General features: G+C 44.3%; 1 protein-coding gene and 1 long non-coding RNA gene across 5 annotated transcripts in view; one reads left to right on the top strand and one right to left on the bottom strand.

Annotated features, from left to right (window-relative positions):
- The window catches only part of NR3C2 (nuclear receptor subfamily 3 group C member 2), a 301,554-nt gene that overhangs the window by 2,909 nt on the left and 275,938 nt on the right, over positions 1–22,707 (bottom strand). For all 4 annotated transcript variants that reach the window (XM_079771260.1, XM_079771257.1, XM_079771258.1 and 1 more), the window contains exon 8: positions 17,472–17,629. In XM_079771260.1, the coding sequence (XP_079627386.1) occupies positions 17,472–17,629 (158 nt within the window). The remainder of the gene's footprint in view (positions 1–17,471; positions 17,630–22,707) is intronic.
- Positions 1,071–22,666, top strand: LOC307099561. The gene is made up of 3 exons (XR_013813529.1): positions 1,071–1,330; positions 3,332–12,821; positions 17,936–22,666. It is a non-coding gene; the product is annotated as an uncharacterized lncRNA (long non-coding RNA).

The raw sequence follows: 22,707 nt of genomic DNA, 5'->3' as shown, positions 1-22,707 counted from the left end.
TATTGGTGGTAACAGGTACAGTAGCCAAGTTCATAGTGGCTGGATCACTGAATTGCTGTCCTCAGATTCTTACGTGTGATTGGGTGGGGCGAGCATGAGCCTGTGTCTTTGGGTGATGGGCCTTCCCAAGACTGTAAGGTGGGCTGGGGCTGGTGAGGGACAAGGCAGAGCTCCTTAGCTGGCAGGGGCCATGCCCCCTTTAGACCTGGCTTAGCCCCTCATCCTTTCTCTACTCCCCCTCCCCTAGTCCTCCCTCTTTCAGGTTTTCTGCCCTTAGCTGGTGGCAGACTTAGATTTCTCAGTTACTTTTTTCATTTGCCCCCAGCTTTTGAGCTATGCAATGTTATACTTGGCATAGAACATTATATAAGTTTAAGCTGTACCATAGGTTGATGCGATACACTTATATATTGCAAAATGATTAGCCAAAACCTGCATCATGTCACATAATTACCATTTCTTTTTTGTGGTGTTAGTACTTAAGATATACTGTGTGATTAGCTATAATCACCATGCTGTACATTAGATCCCCAGAACGTACTCCTCTGATACCTAGAAATTTGTCCGCTTTGACCAACATTTCCCCTAGCCCCTGGTAACCACTGTCCTACTCTGTTTCTATGAGTTTGGCTTTTTTAGATTCTGCAGGAAAGTGAGATTATACAGTATTTGTCTTTCTCCTTCTGGATTATCTCACTTAGTATAATGCCTGCCCTCAAGGTCCATCCATATTGTCACAAATGGCAGGATTTCTCTTTCTCACAGCTGTGCAATATTCAATGTGAGGGCATCTACTGCATCTCCATGCATCTGTCATCCATGCTCCGCTGCAGGCGGATTTTAAGTAAAAGCATCAAGGACAACTCTGACGTCCCCTCGCCCATCCAGCCATTTTCCTTCCTCTGTCACCCAAGGACCTTCTCAGCCTCCTGGGTCTGCACCACTTCTGTGAGGTAAAGAAACGGTAACCACAAGTGCAGTACCGCATTCTTGGTGCTCTTCTATTTACTAGGAATATCATTTCCCATCACAGTGTACACATTCTGATTTTTTTTTAGTTTAGACTTTTGGTCATTTCCCTCTGTGGTAAAGCAGACAATACTAATCCATGTCAGAAAAGCGATTCTTATGAAAACATAGCTGTCATTTTCCCTCAGGTTTTTTTAAAACTCGAACAGCGAGCTTTAATTGCATGGGACAGTAAATGACTGTGTGGTAAAGGCCTTCGCTGCAAACCAGAAATCAAGAAAATGTCACTGGGAAAGATTCCGGCTCTGCTCGTGGCTGCAGGGTGCTGTTCCCAGGCGGGTTCCAGAGCCTGGGACGTGCAGTAAGTGTTCTGTAGCCACTGGGCGTGGGGGCCAGAGAAGCTGGGAAATAGCACAAGCCTCCACCCCCATCCGCTCTGGGCAAGTTCACTCACATGCTTGCCTTGTGAATGTGGTGCCTCAGTTTCCAGATCTGAAAACTGAGGGTGAGGAGAGCACCTGCTTTTTAGGGTGCCTACTCTTCAATCACAAGGCCAAGATGCTCTGCTAGGTTGGAGCCTCTTTAATGCTGCCCTCCTCCTGGTCCCAAACTCCTTCCATCGTTTATCTCTATGGACAGTTTACCAAACCTGCTCAGTCATCTTATTGGAACTTGGTCCCCCTTCTATAAAGTGAAGGGCAGGAGGGCTTTATTTTCTGCTTTTCCAGAAAAAAAGATTCTTAAAATAGAATCAGGATGGCAAGTTTCTTAATTTAGGCGGCGGGCCAGTGGCTGTGAAAGCTAAAGCCACCCATGCCTCCCTGTCCCCACATGGTGCCACACCTTTCAGTGGGGGAGAGCAGGGACTCCTACAGCTTGGGGTGAGCAAGGGTGGGGAAGCTCTGCGCAGACCTACTGACATCTGAGACAGGCGAGAGCAGTGCTGATTCGCATACACTCAGATGCAGGCAGAATAAATCAGTTCTCACCACGAGGCAGTGTGCACGGAGCGCCCCTGTGACTGCTAATGGGGACAGGGCCCGGCCTTCTCAGCGCCTCTGTCCCTGACTGTGACACCTGCATTCCCAGCACCGAGCATCACCTAGGAGGAGCTGAGAAACCCAGAAGGGACAGGCCTGGAGCTCGGCTGTTTTCCTCGCCGGTTGGCTGGGAACAAGGGTCCCGGTCACTACTCCCTCACCATGCATCTGACCCGGGGCTGCCAGTTCTACCCACCTCTGTTCTTTGTTTCCAGCCAGGAGCGGATACCCAGGGCTTCTGTTTACAGTGAGTGCAGAGGGAGGGGTGGCCTGGGCAGCTCCAGGCGAGGCATTAGACCCTGTGCACACCCGGGGCGAGGGCCCTGTCCCCACCACACACTCAGGAAAGAGCTCACCCTCAGGGCGGCTGCTTTGGGCGACCACCGGGCCCTGGGACAAGGCTGAAGACCTTTGCAGGCCAGGAACCACCTGTGACAATCGAAGGCATGCGCTCCCACTCACTGGGTGAGAACATTCCTGAGCCCTGCAGATGCTGGGGGCGGGGGGTGGTGGTGCTGCGGTACCAGGTCTCCTGGAAGGTGTGGCTGCAGGTGGTCAGAGCGTGAGGTGGGGGACTAGGCCCTGAGAACTGGGTGGCAGGGACACTGACCAGCCAGAATGGACGCTGTTTGTGCACCAAACTGCTGTGTGACGGCAGGCACAGTGTCTAACCTTCATGCTGTCTCCTAGGTGTGACCCTGGAGCAATGAGCGGCGTGCAGAGGAACACAGCAGGTGGGCCCCTGCCCGGAGGAGCCAGAAAACCATGGCACAAACAGGTCCAATGCACACGTCGTCACTGGACACTCGCCCAAGATCAGAGAGTTGGCAGAGTGAGGCCAGGCTGTAGTCAGACCCTGCAAGGTGGCTGTGCATCACTAAACCACCACAGATAGTTCCTACTGACACCCCAAACCACGGTTTCCCTGCAATGTCAGAAACCACCAGGGCAGGGAGCCTCAGGCCCCGCCTCGCCCCCCCCTCCCCCCGGGTCCTGGTGTGTGTTGTGGGGGGGAAGCCAGACTTCTCACAGGCCACCTTTAAAATTGAATCACTCCATGTCCACAGCATGCACAGCCCTGCAGGGGTAGTCCAGGAGTTTTCTTGGACACTCAATTAGCATGGAATGATTTCTCCAAAATGTCTCTTCAAATGATAGGAGTTTTGGCTTTTTCTGCAGGTTTCCCAGGGTCTTCCTTTCACAGAACCCCACTCCCTGCAGTCACCTCCCGCCCCCAGGAGACCTGGAACCTTGGCCTGAGGACCCTTGCTCTCCTCTGAACTCACAGATGCCATTTTTTGTCTTTCTGATTTACTTGACAGTTAGAGCCCGGTGACACCCCTCCTCTTCCATCCTGTGGTTTCCACCTCCCACTGGTGTCACTTTGCACATCTGCAGCTCAAGTGGCCTGCAAGCTCCCTGAAGACAGGAAGTACCGATGCAGCCACACAGCCCCTGGGAGAGGCCCTCCTGCGAGCTCTGGGCAGCCCTGGCTCCTGCCTTTCTCTGACTGTAAGTGCCCAGTGTTTTTTTTTCAGAGCAGCCTGTTGCCAATGGACAAAACCTGGCTGATGTACGTGGGCACCTGCATTTCAGCGGCCTGAGTAAATAACGCAGACCTCAATCTGTGAAGCTACCCGCTTCCATCTTTTCCCGTCAGTCCGATGCCCTTCGACTTGTTTACGTTGTGCTTTAATGCGAGGTCGTATGCACCCCACCCCTGCAGTCAGAGGGGCTGGGGTCCAAGGGACGTCACGGCTACAAGGACAAAAGCTCTGCCCTGCGGCCTGTCAGCACGAATGCCTTAGTTGCAGTGAGACAAACAGGCAGGCCAGCCGTCTCGTCGGTGATTCCCACTGGCTTTCCTGGTGACACCAGCCTCGATGGAGAGGTAAGAATCCGACATTATGAGGAATAAGAGACAGTCTTGTGCAGTGATTTTTCATTCTGTACAAAATGCATCTGCTGGGCTCACAGAAGTTTAGCTCGGTGCTCAGCATTTCTCTGCTGGGCAACAGCTGCCAGAGGCAGAGGAGCCGGCAAGGTCAGAGCGAGACCGGGGGCCCTTGGCGGCCTCTCTGTGCCTTTCTCCCCGGCTCTCCCCTGAGCGGTCGCCCACGCGTGGCCTCTTGGTGCCCGTCAGGTGGGCCTGGCGCTGGGGCTCGAAGGTTACAGAACCACCTGGTGGGGACGAGCACCTGGCGGATAACTGCCTCCGTGAAGCAGGTCCCACCTGTTTTCAACAGTGTGCTCCCGTCTCCCAAGTTACTGCTGACTCCAGAGCTTTCACCTGAGTAGGATCAAGCTTTATTTGCTTGAAATAAGCCTTGGGGGGAGGTTTGAAGCTTTGTTTTCAAAGATCAGAATTCTAGGCAGCTATATGATGGGGTTAGGGGCAGATACAGAACTCCGACTCCATACTGTCACAGGAAGAGAAATGGTCGGTAGTTACATATTCCAGGTGTTCCCATGATAGGTGTGAACACTGGAGAGTGTCCTGCAGTGATTATAAAGGAGCCAGGGCTTCATTCAAAACCCCTGACCCCCACGCGGCACAGGCCAGTGAGGAAGGTGCACACTCGGTGGGTTTAGCCTGCTTCTTCTGGCTGGTGCTCTCAATAAGACACGATAGTTACATGGAGATGCCACCCTTCACTTGTGGATCCCTTTGCAAACCCAGCTCACCCTGCTCTGTGCTCCTGGAGGCTGTGCTCAGGAGCTGAAGGCCTTCCAGATGTGACCACGTAAAAAAGGATCAAAAGACACCATCAGGAGTGACGGTGGCATAAGATGGTTCACCCCGTTTGTCCCCAATTCAACCAACAGCTGTGGGATCCAGCACTATGCCCAGGACAGGGAACCGTCCTGCCACCTGTGCACCCGGCAGAGCAGCGAACCTGGAGAGTGCTGGCTTGGGCAGATACTCAAGAGAGAAACTGCAGAGGTCTATCTAGCCTTCCCAAGGGGAAATTCCAGCGTGCCATCGGAGCAAAAGCCAAATGAATTGAAATGCAGCAGAGACAGCAAGAACTTGACTAGCAAACCCCCAGCCACAAGGCACTGGATGAACTAATGAACTCCCGGTGGTGGCGGCACCTCGCACAGCTGCCCAGTGGAGCGCTGGAGAAGCCCCTTTCTCTGCAGTGGCACCCAGAGGACTGAGGCGGGAACTCCATGACTAGGAGGAGGAAGGAGACTGGGAAAGAAGCATCCAAAGGCATTACAGGGACAAGGCTGCTGCTGACTGCTCAGCAGGAAGTCTACTGAGGAACCGCTGGGAGCACCACACCGGGGGATCCCTTTGTTTCCGCAGGCACACCTGATGCTCCAAGTCTGCACTTCCCCCCACTCGGTGTCCACTTCCCAGTGTGGAGGCAAGAACAAGACCCAGTAGGGAGGGCCCTCAGAGAACTGGCCAGGGTCTGTGGGCAAGCGAGAAACCACAAACTTGAGCTATAGCACCACCTATAGAAACAAAGAGGTTTCTTGCCAGCAGTCTGGTCAGTGGTAAGAACCAGAGGCATAAAAGCTTAAGAATTATACCACAAGAGGGAGTAAGACCAGAGTAACATACGAAGGCAGAACGCCCCCCCACCCCCCCCAAACCAGCATCAATGAACAGAATATTCAAGGAGGTGTCTGCTACTTCAAATGAGAAAGCAGCAATGCAAAACTACAAACATCACTCAAAATCAGGAAATCTCTCCACTGAAAGATAATCCTCTACCATCTGTGTTCAAAGGCACAGCATTTTGTGATCTTGCTGATAAAGAATTCAAAATCCCTGTTTTGAAGGAACTACAAGAAAGCTCAAAGACAATTCAATGAAATAATGAAAAAGAACCAAGTAGAAGTTATGTAGCCGAGGAACTCAGTGAATGAAATGAGAAAATGCAATAGCATATATAGAAGGGTAGAGCACAGAATAAGTGAGTTAGAAGACAGGAATTGTGAAATAACCTAGTTAGAGAGGAGAACAAAGAAAATATAATAAAGAAAGCCTACATGGCCTGTGGGATTTCATCAAAACAACAAGGAATAGAATATATCCCCTTGTCTTCTTCTGGAAAGAACTAACCCAACTTGGGAAATGAATTGAGCACCCTATTATATCAATGCACAGAGAGCTTGTCCAAAACATATTGTAATGAAACTGCCAAAATTTAAGATGAAAGAATCCTGGGGAAAAAATATTATAACCTACAAAGGAATCCCAGTTGAGCTATCATTGGAACTCGGCAGAAACCCTGCAGACCAGGAGAGAGTGGAGTTAGATATTCCAATGTTGAAAGAAAAAATGCCAGCAAGTATACTGTATCTGGAAAAATTATCCTTCAGCTATCAAAGAGAAATCACTTTCCTAGAAAAACAAAAACTGAGACAATTCATCACCACTAGACCTGCCTTTCAAGAAATTCAAGCTGAAATGCACAGATGGTAATCAGTGACATGGAAACATATTAAAGTATGCAACACACTGGTAAAGGTAAATAAACAGATTTAGAAATCCCAAATTCTGTAATAGGATGTGTGTTACCCACTTAACTACAATACAAATTTCAAAGGAAACAAGTATTAAAAATAGCCACAGCTACCATAATTTGCTAAGCACATAATACAAAGAGGTAAATAATGACATCAAAGATATAAAAGGGTGACGCTTTTATAGATGATTGAACTTAAATTGCTGTCAGCTTAAGTTTAATCCAGGAGATGTCTTCTGTAACCACAAAGCCAAAACCTAGAGTAGGTGCACAAAAGATAAAGAAAACGGAAACAGAGCATAGCACCACGGAAAGACAACAACTTACGAAGACAGGCTTACATGGAGGGAAAAGAAATAATGCAAATGCAAAACAACCAAAGCACAATAAGATGGCATTTGTAAATCCTCACATATCACTAACAACTCTAAATCTAAATGGATTGAATAATAATAAAAAAGCAAGAACCAACACTACAGGTATATATTGCCTACAAGAGACTCACTTTGGCTTTAAGGACATCCACAGGCTCCAAGTGAAGGAATGGAACAAGACATTCCATGGAAGGTGAGGTAAATATACTTAGACAAACTTTAACCCAAAACTGGTAATAAGAGACAAAGAAGGACAATATATAATAGTAAAGGGGACAATTCATCAAGAAAATGAATTCAAAGCAATCATATGTAACATCTGGGAGAAATAGACGATACTGTAATAGTTGGGGACTTTAATACCTCACTTTCATCCAGACAGCACATCAACAAGGAGACATTGGACTTGAACCATACATTAGTCCAAATGGACCTAACAGATATGTATAGAATATTCCAATCCAAAAGGAGCAGAATACAGTTTCTTTTCAAGTACATCAGAACACTCTCCATGACAGAACATATAATAGGAACTAAAACAAATCTTAGTAAAAATTAAAAAAGATGTAAACTACAGAAAACATCTTTTCCGGCCACAATGGTATGAAACTAGAAACCAACAAGAGGAAATCTGGAAAATCTACATACATGTGGAAATTAAACATACTTCTGAACAATCAGCTGGTCAAAGAAGACATCTAAAGGAAAATAAACCATCTCAAAACAAATGAAAGCACAACATACCAAAACCTATGGGATGCTGCAAAAGCAGTTCTGAGGGAATTTTATAGTGATAAGTGCATATATTAAGAAATAGAAAGGTCTCAAATAAACAACCTAACTTTACACCTTCAGAACTAAAAAAGAACAACAATTAAGCCTGAAGTTAGTAGATGGAAGGAAATAACAAAGATCAGAGTGGGAACAAAATAAATAGATACCAGAAAAAAACAAATCTTTGGCTAGACCATGGGGAAAAAAAAAAGACATAAAATCAGAAATGAAATAGGAGACATTACACCCGATACTATAGAAATGCAAAGGATCGTAAGAGACTAGTATGAATAGTGAGAAGCTAACAAATTGGATAACTTCTAAGAAATGGAAAAATTCTTAATGAACAACATAAACTGATGAGCAAAAATAGAACCACAGTCATTGAAGCATCGAACAGACTGTCCAACCTACGAAGGAAGGTGGGGGCTGAGAGGGTAAGAGATTAACCAAAGGACTTGTATGCATGCATATGAGCATAACCAATGGACACAGGCGGCTGGGGAGAGGTCAATGGGAGAAAAAGGAGACTTATGTAATACTTTAAAAAATAAAGAAATGGATAAATTTCTAAAAATATACCTATATGCCAAGACCTAATTAGAAAAAAAATAGAAAATCTGAACAGACCAATAATGAATAAGAAGATTCAATCAATATTCACAACCCTAGGACCAGGTGGCTCCACTGGTGAATTCTACTAAACATTTAAAGAATAATTAACATCAGTCCTTTTCAAACTCTTCCAAAAAACCAAAGAAAAGGGAACACGTCAAAACTCATTATATGAGGCCAGCATTACCCTGATACCAAAGCCAAGGAAGGCACAAAAGCAAATTCAGCTAGTAGGACTACATTAAAATGAAAGCTTCTATGCAGCAAAAGAAACAATAAAATAATGAAAAGGCAATGTACAGAATGGGAGAAAATATTTGCAAACTATATATTGGTGAAGGGGTTAATATTCAAAATGTATAATGAACTCGTATCTCACTAACAATCCAATTAAAAAACAGAGGACTTGAATATTTTCCCAAAGAAGATATACAGATGGCCAACAGGTACATGAACAGATGCTTAACTTTTCTAATCATCCGGGAAATGCAAGTCAAAACCACAATGTGGTATCACCTCATACCTGTTAGAATGGCTGCCATCAAGATAAGAAATAAGTGTTGGTAAGGATGTGGAGAAATAGAATCCTTGTGCACTGTTGGTAAGAATGTATATTGTTTCAGCCATTATGAAAAATAGAGATTCCTAACAATATTAAAAATTGACTGAAGCACTATATGATCCAGCAACTCCACTCTTGGGTCTGTACCCAAAGGAAATGAACACAGGATATTGAAGAGATATCTGCACTACCATGTTCATTACGTTATTCACAGTAGCCAAGGCATAGAAACAACCTAAGTATCCATCAGTAGAATACTATTCAGCCAAGAGAAAGAACATTTGCAACAACATGGATGGACTGGAAGGCTATTATGGTAAGTGAGAGAAGTCAGACAGAAAAAGACAAATATATGATATCACTTATATGTGGAACTGGAAAAGCCAAACTCATAAAAACAGCAGAATGGTAGTTACCAGGGGCTAGGGGGGTGGGGGGATGTTGAAGGTATAACCTTGCAAACAAGTCCTAGGTTTACAGACAACAGTACTGTATTATCATCTTTAGAGATGCTAAGAGACTAGATCTTACTTGTTCCACCACCAAAAAGAAAAGATAATTATGTGATGTGATAGAGATGCTATAGTGGTAATCATATTGCAATATATAATTGTATCAAAGCAAGATGTTGTACACCTTAAATGTACATGCTTTATATGTCAACTATATCTCAATAAAGGAAGTTACCATCAGAAAAATATCTAAGAAGACTAGTTTTCAAACATTCACCAAAAGACATTTCATAGCACAGTGGTCGGCAAACTGCGGCTCGCGAGCCACATGCGGCTCTTTGGCCCCTTGAGTGTGGTTCTTCCAAAAAATACCACGGCCTGGGCGAGTCTATTTTGAAGAAGTGGTGTTAGAAGTTTAAAAAAATTGGCTCTCAAAAGAAATGTCGATTGTTGTACGGTTGATATTTGGCTCTGTTGACTAATGAGTTTGCCAACCACTGTCATAGCCCAAAGCTTAACAGGTGAGCTATGCTACTGTGTCAGCGAAATTCGAGGCCTTTAAAAGCCTGTGGGAAGCTTAGCAGGATGCTTGGGAGCTCTGGGATAGCACAGTCACCATCGAGAAAAGGGGGCATCTTTTGTTGATTCCCCATTTTAAAAAGGCCGCCCTCCTCTGCCAAGGACCAGTCTGCATGGGCAGGGGCCATCTGGAGTCAACAGGGCGGGGCTGTGAGCTCTGCCTGCAAATTCTAGGTAAGGGGAACCTCAGTGAGTGTGGCCAAAGCCACGGCTCCAGGCCAGAAGCGCACCTCTGTTTCACAGAGACTGCCTGAGGGAGTGGTTTTGGGTTGAGAGGAGGGCTCTACTCAACATCTCATGAAAAACCAAGGGCATTTCCACCCATTAGCATCTAATTATCTGAGATGTCACATTTTAATTTCTTCTTCACCATTTTTATAATACATTAAAAAAACGTATCTGGTCAGTGATGAATATTTAATCTTCAAAGTATGTTGTTTGGATGCTGTGCTAAGCAAGATGGGTTCATTTCCCTTCTGATTTTTTTTTGTACTCAAATTTATTTAATTCCTACTCTGTGTAAGTTTCCTTGTATTACAAGCCTCGTTCTAGATTGCAGCTCCGCCTTCTTGTGAATAAGGTCTATTGTATGTGTGAAAACACAAAGAAAAATGACACAATGGAGAAGAAGAAAGTAGAGCTTCAAGATAAAGGGATAATTAGAACATGGCTGCACAAAGGAATTCTAATGAAAGGGTTGTGTTTGAAATGCATTGGCATGTTACTGTATATAGAAGTACGAACTTTTCCCAATTTTGTTTTCAATATTTCCTAGATCCTTCTTGCAAATGCACACCACACCAAGCAACGTAAAAATCTAAACCAATTCATGTTCCTAAGTTACCAACTTTAATATCAGGTTTAGTCAAGATTGAGCAGTTAAATCCTTATTTCAGTCGCAAACAGAAGAGGAACACGCAGCAACCAGGGGGCAGCCACACTGGCCAAGGCCCTGACACCAAGGTGATCTAGTTTCCTCCCGTGATTCGATGATGCCATTGAATGAATTGGTTGGCAGTCTGTGGCCTGCAGGCCAAATCTGGCCCAAGAATAGTTTTTGTACACTTTTAAATGGTTGGGGGGGAAAAAAATCAAAGGAATATTTTGTGACGTGGAAATTGTATGAAATAGTTTTACTGGGACGCAGCCATGCTCACTCATTTAGAGATTATCAGTGGTTGCTTTCAGACTGCAAGGGCAGGGCCACGTTGTTACAAGGATCACAGGACCCACAGAACCTACAGTACTTAATGTGGCCTTTTAGGGAAAAACATCTGCTGGCTCCTGGATTGGAAGGCATGCCATGGACTTAGTGACAATTTAAGGGAGAATAGGTTTTGGTTGTTTATTAAAATATATAAATCAAGTACAAGATGTCTCCTGATTTCAGAAATATTAAATGTGAAAAATAAGTCTGTGAGTCAGGAGATACGGCACCAGCTACATCGGGCTTTCCAAATATTATACAGATTCTCTGAGCTTTTAGGAACTGCTTTCGGGAGAACCTTGTACAGGGGCTGAGCTAGGTAAGGGGGCTGTCTAGCTTACAGGCTCTAGGATCTGTCACTCAAAGGGACAGTTGCCATCACTTACGCCTTCCATTTCTGACTGTGCCCCCAGGAGCCATTTCCCTTTGTTCCTATAGCCCCTGTGATTGTACCCATTTACAGCTGACTCTCATTGTCCACAGTCATTGGGAACAGTGAATTCCAAACACAGAACCTTCACTCCTAGGGAAAATATGGAGTTAGGTTCCCATGACATTTTCATAAAATGATCTCTACTTAACCTTGTTTTATGTGTGTTTCTCTTTAAAGACTCCTTATTTAATGTACATTGCTGATTCCTTAACATTGAACTCACATTCTACAGCACTATACTTCATGCCTGAACGAAGCTTACTGAACACTTATTTTCTCCATGAAGCACATCACAGCCTCCTGCCCTTAAGAACACAAGACAGTGTATAAGCACTGCATTTGGGGACAATTTTAAACAGCAAAATCACTAACAAAAATGCAAGAAGTGTGTTATCAAATAGATCATGAGCTGAAACAAGAAGGGAGAATTTCACCTTGTTTGACCTTCATTGGGAACATGCACTTTGGGTGACTCAATTTATTACTCTGCTCATGCCTGTGAAAGTGCTGATAGTATTGATTTGGGGGTTACAAGTATTTTAAATGTTTTTATTAATCCTCACCTGAAGACATTTTTCCATTGTTTTTTGGGAGAGAGAGAGAGACACATAGATTGGATTGGTTGCCTCCCGCATGCACAGGTGCCTGGGATCAAGCCTGCAACCCAAGTACATGCCCTTGACTGGGAATTGAACCTGTGACCCTCTCGTGTGTGTTGGCTCATGCTCTAACTCTTGAGCATCACTGGCCAAGGCTGAAGGATACAATTTTAACTACTAGGCAAACTCAAAAATACAGAATCTGCAAATAATGACTGACTGTGTGAACCTACATACACTTTCTAGTCCCTTTAACCATGACCTTGATCAACTGGCATCTTCAATGTCAGTCATTTCATATGACCTGCCCTAGTCCAAAATGGCGCAGATAATAACGTTCCTCTTTCCTGTAGCTTAACGATGTCTCTGTCCCTTAAGAAATTTTTTCACCATTTCTTTTTGTATTAAATTATACCTGAGGTTTAAGGCTCCTTTCGAGTGTGTGGACGAGTCTCCGGTTTCCTTCGATTGGACACCCTGCTCGACTGAGGCTTCTGCATTCCATCCCTGCAACTTCCATGGGCACATCTGCACGGGCCGCCACAGGTGCTGCTCTCCCACTCGTCATCCCCCCGAGCTACACGACTTTACTTAGTGGAACCCCTTGTTCAAAGTGTATGAAGGACCTCAAGATGGAGACAGCGGGACAGGAAGCTCAGAGTGAGACCTCACCGACCAGCAGCCTAGGAGCTAACCAGGTGCAGAACTGGCTGTGCACAGATGCCCCTCACAGGTGCTGCGTCCTCTCCATTCCTGCCTTCTGAGGAACCAGGGAAAATGCACTTAATCACTCCCTGCCTTAATTCTTTTCTCCATGAAAGGGTAAAAAAGGGAGTAAATATTATTATTCCTCTTTTATAGAGAAAGGAATTAAGATGAGGTGATGAAGTGTAAATAGTAATATTTACTCATCCTTACCACATGGAGATATTAGAAGGATTTAATGATGGGACTTAGGAAGAAAGGCACTAGGTAAACCCAAGGCATTACATGGTTATTTTCTATTGTAAGAAGAGGGATTTAGGCAGCATAAGAGGGAGGGATTTATTGACACAGGTGTTAGACAATGAGATAGTTTTCCAAAATCTTCCCTAGATATATTTCAGATTAGAGAGAGATTCCTGTGTGTCAGGTTAGATTTAGATGTGATTCTCAATGAGCGAGCTTCCAGGACCCTCAGTGCTTATTTCTATGGGATAATTATTTTTCCCCCACAAAGCTCACCCTGTGGCATCATAAATCCCAAAGATTCAGGTGGGAATGGAATGCACAATACCTTTATACCTCCCCAGACAAGGCCAGGCCCTAGTTCCCCCCCCCCCCCCCCCCCCCCAGCATTCTCATAGAAAGTTACTCTGACAGATTTGAAAAACTGGCTATGAACAATGAATGGCACATGTTCTGTAGATGTGCAGCATACGAAACATTCATTAATAATGAAGTCAAAGAAGTTATAAGAAAAACGCTTTTTTACACTCTAAATAAATTGGAATCAGAGACAACTGGAATCTATAACTGGCAAAATTTAAAGAAATAAAATACTGACTTGTAAGTTCAGAAGAGAAGACTTTGACACCAAAACAAACAACAGTCACAAAATGGGAGAAAATGTTTGAAATCATATATTAGATAAGGAGTTAATATCCAGAACACATATAAAAACAAAAAATATGGACCAAGAACTTGAGTAGACAATTCTCCAAAGATGACATAAACACATGAGAAGATATTGAACACCACAAATCATTAGGGAAATGCAAACCAAACCGCAGTGTGATGCCATCTTACTACCCAGGAGGAGGGCCACTATCAAACAGCAGTTAACACTTGCAATGCAAAAATACATCCACCCCTAGAAGCCTGACCACAGCTGCTTTCTTTGAAACTGTTTTTTTTGGGGGGGAGAAATAGATGCTCAGAGGGCTTATGATTCATTAAAGTTGCTGACCAATTCAGATACTCAACTGCCAGCCTGTTCTTTCGGAGAATGCTGTTTTCACTCCCCTTGGCACAGTTCTGCCAACACGTGTGTGCACCGAGTAGGACAAGTCCACTTCTCTGGGGCACCGTGCACGCGAGATCTACGGACATGTGCCCTGAAGGGTGGCCTAGTATGCTGCTTTCTAAAGCAGCACTTAGATTCACGTCCACAAGGTTCCTATTTGTGGTCCTCCCGGGAACAAACACTCTCCTTCCAGAAGGTGAGCAGGACTCACTCTACACACAGAGCCGGTCCTCCTGCAGCTCTTTGTTCCCTGGAAGGGAATCCACAAATGCTGACTCACTGATTTCCTCTAATGAAAAGCCAGAGGCAGTCTCAGGTCTGGGTAAGCGCGAATGTTAGAAAGGTCCCTCTAGGCTTACAATGCATTTTTCAATGTTCTGTCTGGAATAGGAATATAAATAGAACTTTCAAGATGCTCCTGTTAGGTTACTTCTAAGAGCAAACATTTTTTATAATTTAAAATAAAGGTTTTAGAATTAAAATGATTCCCCAAAGAGGATTCTCTTTCCAGACAAATGGAGTAGGAAGGACTGGCTTTACCTGCCACCAGAAACAACCAAAACTCAGAAAAAATGCTTTTCAAGCTACATATCAGTCAATAGAGGACAACAATCTCTAGGAGAAAATCCAGGATAAAAGCTTTGTAATGCTGGCTTAGACAAGGATTCCTTAGATACAACACCAAAACATGGCTCATAAAAGAAAAAATAATCAATTGGGCTTCATTCAGATGGAAAACTTCTCTTTCAATGACATTGCTAAAAGAATGAAAAGAGAAGCACAGACTGCAAATCATATATCTTATAAAGGGATTCTACCTAGAATGTAGGAAGAACTCTCAAAACTCAACATTCTTATTAAAAACAAGCAATTTTTTTCCTCCGAATGAGCCAAAGGGCTGAACAGACACTATACCAAAGACATAAAGACGGTAAATAAGCACATGATAAGATCATTCATCACCAAGGAAATGCAAATTAAAACCACCACCGCACAGTTATTTTGATGGCTACAACTAGGAAGACTAATCTTACCGAGTGTTAGCAAGGATGTGGAGCAATACGAACTCACTTGTCAAAGGAATGTACAATTAATTGTACAACGACTCTGGGAAAGAGTTTGGAAGTCTCCAAAAAATGGGAACACACTGCCTATATGACCCAGGCATTCCACTACTAGCGATTCACCAAGAAAAAGAGAGTGATGTCCATTTCAGGACTTGCACACACATGTTCAGTGCAGCTTTCTCTGTAATAGGACCCAATCTGGGAACAACCCATACCCTTGGGTGACTGGACTTCCAAAATGTGGACTATCTGTGCCATGGATGCTACACAACAATGAGTGAGAACTAAAGACTGATGTATGCAATAGGATGGATGAATCTCAAAATATCATGCTAAGTGAAAGAAGCCAGACAGAAACGACTACATACTGCATGATTCCATGTGTATGAAAGTCTAGAATATATGAACGAGTACACTGTATAAACTCGAGAATATATAGACTAATTTATATTGCCAGAAAGCAAGTAGGGAGCAGTAGGTAGGAAGAAAAGGTTAAAAAGGTACACAAGGAAAGTTTTGGGGTAATAGACATGTTTGTTGTCTTGGTGAATATATGGGTCAAACTTCTCATACAGTACGCTTTAAATATGTTCACTTTATGGTGTATCAATTATACCTTGATTAAAAAATACTAGAAGGACAATGATTTGTCCTGGAGGGTTTTGCAGAAGAGCATCCCTTAGAATATAGCCACTTGGCAACCTGAGTTCCTATCTGGTGGCCAGCACTGTGCTGGCTCACACAAGCAGCTGGCAGAGGATGGATTGACACATGGAGCCCTGGGCTGGCCCCTAAGTGTTTCCACTGTGCGGCTCTGCTGAAGGCATCAAGATTCTGAAAGGCTGTTGGAAAAAAGTTGTAACTTCTGTTATATTACATGCAAGTTGCTTCAAAACACTTGATCTATTGTCATATGTGATGATGACAACTGCACACTCATTTTGATACTGCACTTGTGCCTGCCCATACATTAGAACAAACAAGAGAATGCTTCTAGAAAGAACCACAAAGCCCCATTCAAAGCCCCATTCAGAAGGATTCTGACACAACCACCAGGAGGAAGTAACTGTGCCCTTGTTCTCAGGTAGATGGCCTGTATCCATGCTCTGCTCTCCTCATGCCCTTTCGTGTGAGTCGTGGGGCATGTCCTTTGCTGTGTCCCCCAAAGACCTGTTTGCCATCCTCTCTTATTCTTCATTTCCCAGTAAAGCACACATTTTAGGACACTGATAACCAGCAGAACTATCCAGCCCTGAATTCACTTGCTGGCCATCTGACTGAGACCATACAAAAAGTTCAGAGAAGGCAAAGGTCAATCTGATAGGCAATGGGTCTTCCATGCAAAATACTGCAAAGTGACATTCTTTTATCAAAGAACCTGCAGAGAGATAACGTTCCACTGGCATAAACAGATTTCTAAAGGATGAACCATTAATTCAAAAGAAATACTAATACTGCTCATTAAGCCTGCAACATTTTCCTCAACAGAGAAATATTTGAAGATGAATTTCTTATGCAAATCCATGGGTTGTGCTTGGGTGATACAGTTTACCCCCCAAAAAAGTATGAAAACCTCATAAATGTGAAAAACTAAATTAGCATGACTGCATACAACTTTCCTTTTTTTTTTTTTTTAGCCAAAAATGGGAGAAGACGCTTACAAAGTGAAACAAGAAGCACATTTTAAATGACATAAAGCAAGTGATTCAAATCAATATTTTGTAGAAACCTCTAACCAATACCTCAGCTGCATATATAATTGGTTAAGTTAGAAGAAACAATCTCAGAATTTGCTTTCTGTATTTACATTAAGACAAGAAAGGTGACTCCTATGAAGAACAGTGAATATAGGATTCAAAATTTGGCAAAGGTTGAGATGATCCACGCTGGCCCTGGACCACTAATAATGTTTTTAAAAGGTTGGGTTATTAGATTAACAGTTGTAGAAGATTGCCCTGTGCAATGTGAAAGCAAACAGGTCTACTAACCAAACATTTCCTAAATTGCACGCAGAAACGTGAAACTTGACCCGACCCCGGGCCGGCACATGGGTTCTGCCCTGGTGGCACACGTTCCTCTGGTCCTACTCCCAGGGAAAGCCACACCCTTGGCTTGAAAGGAGGTTTGTTACAAACGTGATCTGGAGGAAAATTTCCTTCCTGGTCAGCTCTCACCTCCTGCTGCCTCCCACTAGATAACAGACCTTCCTCTTCCCAAGTCCCGAGAACTTTCTCAACTCTCCTACTTCATTTGGCGAACAGTGTGTGGTTGTTGACCCTTCACTGAAGAGGCATCACAGGACAATACTCACATCATGCATGGAGTCCAGAAGCTTGGTCAGTTGATAGAACCTCTGCCAACTCTGCCCAGAATTGTTGGGACACTTAGTTACCATCTTCCTCAGCTCTTTGATGTAATTTGTCCTCATTTCTTCAAATGCAGCTTGGCTTTTGAGGCCATCCTTTGGAACTGTGTTTAAGGAGAACAGATACGTAAAATCCCAGGATGGAAAACAGCTTTCACATCTTAGCAGTTAAATGGCCTAGGATATTTTGAGATTGTTAGGTTCCCACTTTTAGATTGATACTCAATCTCAATTAATTGCATTTATTAGTAAATATGGCAGTTATCTTGGTAACTCTTGTACACATACATACACAAAAGAATAATAACTGCTATTTATCAGGAGCATGTTATTATACATTTTGCATATAGCAGCTCACTTATTCTTGACATCAGTCTTATGACAACCATCATATTACTCTTATTTTACAGATGAGGAAACTAAGGGCCGGAGGTTTAAACCCGTGTCCAAGGACACAGTGAATGGGAGAGAAGAGATAGAAACCCAGCGTGGTCTGTGTCCAAAGCCTGACTCTTGACCACAGTGCTTCATGGCCGTGTGGCTTGTCATCAAAGTGTTTTATGAATCCGGACTTGCCAACACCTCTGAGGAAGGAAAACATACTTTGATTTTCCAGAACAACTGGAAGAGCCACAGACAATCTAAGCTGGAGCTAGAATTAGAAAGCAATGTTTTCATATTCAAGTTCAAATATCAAAGACACTTGGGGAAACTGGCCATCTACCCATGGGAGAATGTGCATACAAAGAAGCACTTTCCATTCTCTTTGCTCCAGATCACATGACAATGAGGCACTGTCATGTGACCTCCCAGATAACCTGACAGGGGGTTGGGGAGTGTGTAGTGGCAGTCTACAGCCAAGGGAAAATCTAAAACTTACAAAGAGAAAATACCGTGTTCATCTTTAACTTTGGTAAGGTAGAAAATGAAGGATTATGTTTTCTTCTTTTATGTAGGGACTAGCTGATATTAACATTCTGAGTTGGAAACTGCTCTTACTTAATTACACAGCACATTTGTTACTTTATTGTAACTGGTATACATGATAATTGACAGGGTCATGAGCACTTCAGAATGGCTGAGTACGTTTCTGAATAGCATGTGCAACCCTGGAAGCCAGGAATGCCACTGTTTGCAATTAAACCTGTGCTTTTCTATAAAGATACGGATTATCTTGCAAAATTAACTTCACATATTAATAATCTTCTCCTTGAGTTGAATTGGTGAGGCTTTTGATTTGTCTATTTTTGTGGGGGGAAGTAAGTCCCTAATAGCAACTGCACAAATTCCTGAGGCTTTCACAGTATTAGTTATGGTTTCAAATATTTGACATTCACATTAAGAATTAAAACCATCCATTATATAACTGCTTTTTTCTTTAAAATTAAAAACTTGTTTTAAAAGTATAAAAATACTAAAAAAGGATGGTAATAACCAGGATGTTAATATTAAAGCTATATATCTGTTTCAACCAAAATTTTAGTGTTCACCTAAAACTTTCTAAAAGAAACTGAAAGTTTGCAAGTAACAGCCTATACTTCCCATCACGTATTAACTTTTGAAGTTATGACATTTTATGGAGTAAAACTTTTGTTTTTCAATCTAGAAATATTTATGGGTGTCATCCTATACATTAAAATTTTACCTAAAATTAGAATAAGTGAATACATTTCACAACTATATTTCAATACTATTTGGCACATAATAGAAGATTAAGCAAAGACCTTCATATTTCTGATAGCTGTGTTATCAGAAGTTCTCAAAATATGAACAACCTGTGTCAAATTTTACTTATACATTACTGAAGTGGTTGAAATATATTGTACCAATTTTACGGATAGATATTTTAGAAGCTGAAACAAACCCACAAATAAAGAGAACTTGAGCAAAACCTCAGGTTTTGGAGGTCTGCCCAGATTTTGTGAATTTACTTATTAAGCAGCATGGCTGCTGGAAATCATCCAGAACCTACGGGCTGCAGAAGAGCAGAGACTACGGGCGGAAGGAAGTCCGTCTGCTCTCCTCTGCGAGAAGGAGCACAAAACTCTTGCTGTCATTGCTAAACAGTCTCCTGATTCGCTGGGCATCAGGGGTGCAACCTCCCATCCTAAGAGGAAGGATGCTCAGGCATTCCACAGATTTGCAAATGAGCAAACTAAAGCCCACAGTTCCTGTGGTTCATAAAATTCTTGTTCTACTACCTTTTCATTTTGCTTTTCCTGCATCTATAAAAAATCAGAAATGGAAGTACTGAGCTCCTGGGAAGCTAATACATCAACCTGGACAGCTTCACAATCATATCAGAGTTGATGACAGGCTGGCTGATTAAATGTGCAGAGGTGGGCAAATAGGTTACAGTTGTTCATATGGAAAAATACCAATTAATAAATCATAATACAAGGATAAACTTTTGTGTATTCACAACTTACTTTTGCCCACTCCTGTATATAAAAGGGTCAGACACCAATTAAGGTTGAGTAGTCAAAATTTATAAATAGAATCACATGAATTTTTAGAAAAAAAAATATTTCATTTAAATTTTCTATTATGTGGTGTGTGTGTGTATTTAAAACACGTTTCTAACCAGGGATGGTTAATGACAGACATTGGAAAGAGGAATGAGATCACTGATTTGAGTCTCAATTTCCAAGGTTACGTTCCAGAGAGAAGTCCAGGAGTACGGACAGAGAGCCTGGGTCCTGCCCGGCAGGCAGATGAGGGTGTGAATGTAAACAGTGAGGGGCCTGTGGCAAAGGAGAGAACATGCCCAGCCCCTGGCGATCAAATTCTATGAAAGTAAGACAAAAGGCCGAAAGCAACCTAAAAATCCTGTCCCGGCCAAACAAAACACAGCTGTGAGGCGCGGCACGCCCCTGCCAGGCTGCCCACGGCCCCCTCTGCGGAGTCCACTCAGCCCACTGTCCCTGAGGCTGTCAGGCGCCACGAGCTGCCTCTGCAGCCCTCGCTCCCTGCTCCTGGGACAGTGGGGGCAGCCCTGGGCTTGACGTCCACAGTCCTGGGTGAGTCCTAACTCACAGAGGGTCCTGAACAAATAACACTGTGTGCCTGTTCTGTGAACTCCAGAACTGGGCTATCAGTCTCATTAGATAATAGAACACTGCAAGGTGCTAAACGTGTGAAGTGGATTCTGAGGCGTGGTCACCACTGCATCCCTGCTCCTGCTGGACCTGTCTGAGGCTCACTCTTCCGCAGGCCCCGTCGCTCTTGGCTGGAAATACATCTCTTCTCGTCCACTGTGTCCTCGTTACCTTGGCTGCTGATGCCCCTTTCTTCCAAATGACTCTGCTGCAAACAGCCCTTCTCCCCAGCCCGATTCACTGGCCATGGAAGGGCTGGGCACACGCGGGGTGCCACAGCTGGTCGGTCACTCAACAACTACAACTCCTCTGAGGCCCACGCCACTCGCCCTGGCAGCGTTGGCATCCAGAACATGTCTTGAGTTACCTCGGTGGCCATGGCACGTGGCGGAGGGATTACCTCTCCAGACGGTCGGTCGCCTGCCGCCATTCTTAGTCTGCCCCTCATCTGACTGAGTTTCCTCAGATTCCTTCCCCCGTTTGAACATGCCTATGCCCTTGTCCAAGGAAGAGGTGCTCCCTGCCTTTGCCAAGGCTAATCCTGACCTGTCTCTTCTGGCGTCTTATGCCATCAACTCCTACTTGGTTCCAGACGCTGAATGAAGCTTCCCGTCCCTCTGAAAGCCGCTGGCCATCTGGCATCTGCCTGACGCCTAATGGTCAACGCCGGCAGGCGTCTCTGTGCGAGCCAGGCGGTTCTTCTCGCCCCTGTTGGAAACCAAGTCTTGGCTTCCACGCTGTACACCTCCCCTCTGACAGCTGTGTCTCTGTCCCTTCCGCCTGTGCCACCCCCTTTCGCGTGGCCAACTGGACCTGGTCTCATCTTTCTGGCGCCTGGCAACCCCGCTCACCAGTTGAGTCCAGACTACAACGTTCTGTAAAGACATTTTCAAGTGTATATCTCAGTACCCAAACCAGTCTTCTGAGTGGCAGGCCCAAATTTTCTCCTTCTTTTGGCCTCTCTATTAAGATATGTTTAAAAATGAATTTATCCAAAGATAAAATGCATTTTTTACTCCATAAAACTTATTCCAAGGACCAGTGTTAACACACTTCTCTTAATGGTGTCTCTGCCATCCTGGTCATCCCTCTGTGCTCACTTCTGACCCAGGCCATGTTCGTTTCCTCTTCCTCTTCCCGTCCATCGGCAACCATCCACCATTAGCCAGTCCATTATTTCATCAGCCTCACAGGTCTCTGTGCTTCCAGACAGGATAGATCCTGTCTTTGCCTCCCCCACCCCCTTTCCTCTCAAATCCAGTCTACCACCAGGCACCTCTTCCTAAAGCCATAAATACAGCTCTGCTCACGGCGCCCCGCTGCTCAGAGCCGTCAGGGTTGTCCTCTCTGCGCACCCAGCAGAGGCCAGGTGTCTTCCACAGGCACTGAATATCCGGGTCCAGGCCACATCCCGACCCCGCTCCCCGCTCCTCCCCCGTCCAATATAACCAGATGCACCTTGGAAAGTTAAATACTTAAATACAATAAAAATTAACAATTAACAGGCAACACAACTCCCCAGAAGTGAGTGCTATTGCCTGAAGTGCTCTGCCACATTTCCACACTCGCTCTTCCAGTTCCTTGCTGGGAATGCCATCTCATTCCTCATATCCAGCCCGGGAACCCTTCCAAAGCTCCCCAAGATCCGCTCCCCCTGCATCCCTCCCTGACCCCCCCGAGCTGACCATGCCCTTCCCGTCCATGAGCCGCCATGACACTCTATCATAGTAGGCAGTCCCTCCCACATGTATTGCAATGATGTCTAAACTTACAGCAAAACTCCCCGAGGGCAGAGCCCCTGCCTCAGTTACCCCATCATTCCGGACCTGCCCAATCCTACCACACACATCACAGACACCTAGTGAGCAGTTAGAGGCCAGACGAAGGAAGGACTGGAGGCACGTGCTCTTTCATATGTCCCAAGCTTTATCCTCTGCAAGTAACCTAGCTCATCAAAGACCAAAGCCCTCCCCGCAGCTCCTCAAAATGTTCCTTTGTATACCAACTACCTGATACCCTCCATGGGCTACTCCCCAAGGGGGAAATGACCTGACACGGTAGAAAAGTGCCTGGGCGGGCATCAG

The sequence above is a fragment of the Cnephaeus nilssonii genome (genome assembly GCF_951640355.1).
Source record: "Cnephaeus nilssonii genome assembly, chromosome: 5".
Classification (NCBI taxonomy): Eukaryota; Metazoa; Chordata; class Mammalia; order Chiroptera; family Vespertilionidae; genus Cnephaeus; species Cnephaeus nilssonii.
The sequence above is the reverse complement of the archived record's forward strand: the minus strand, read 5'-3'. Positions and strand labels throughout refer to the sequence as shown.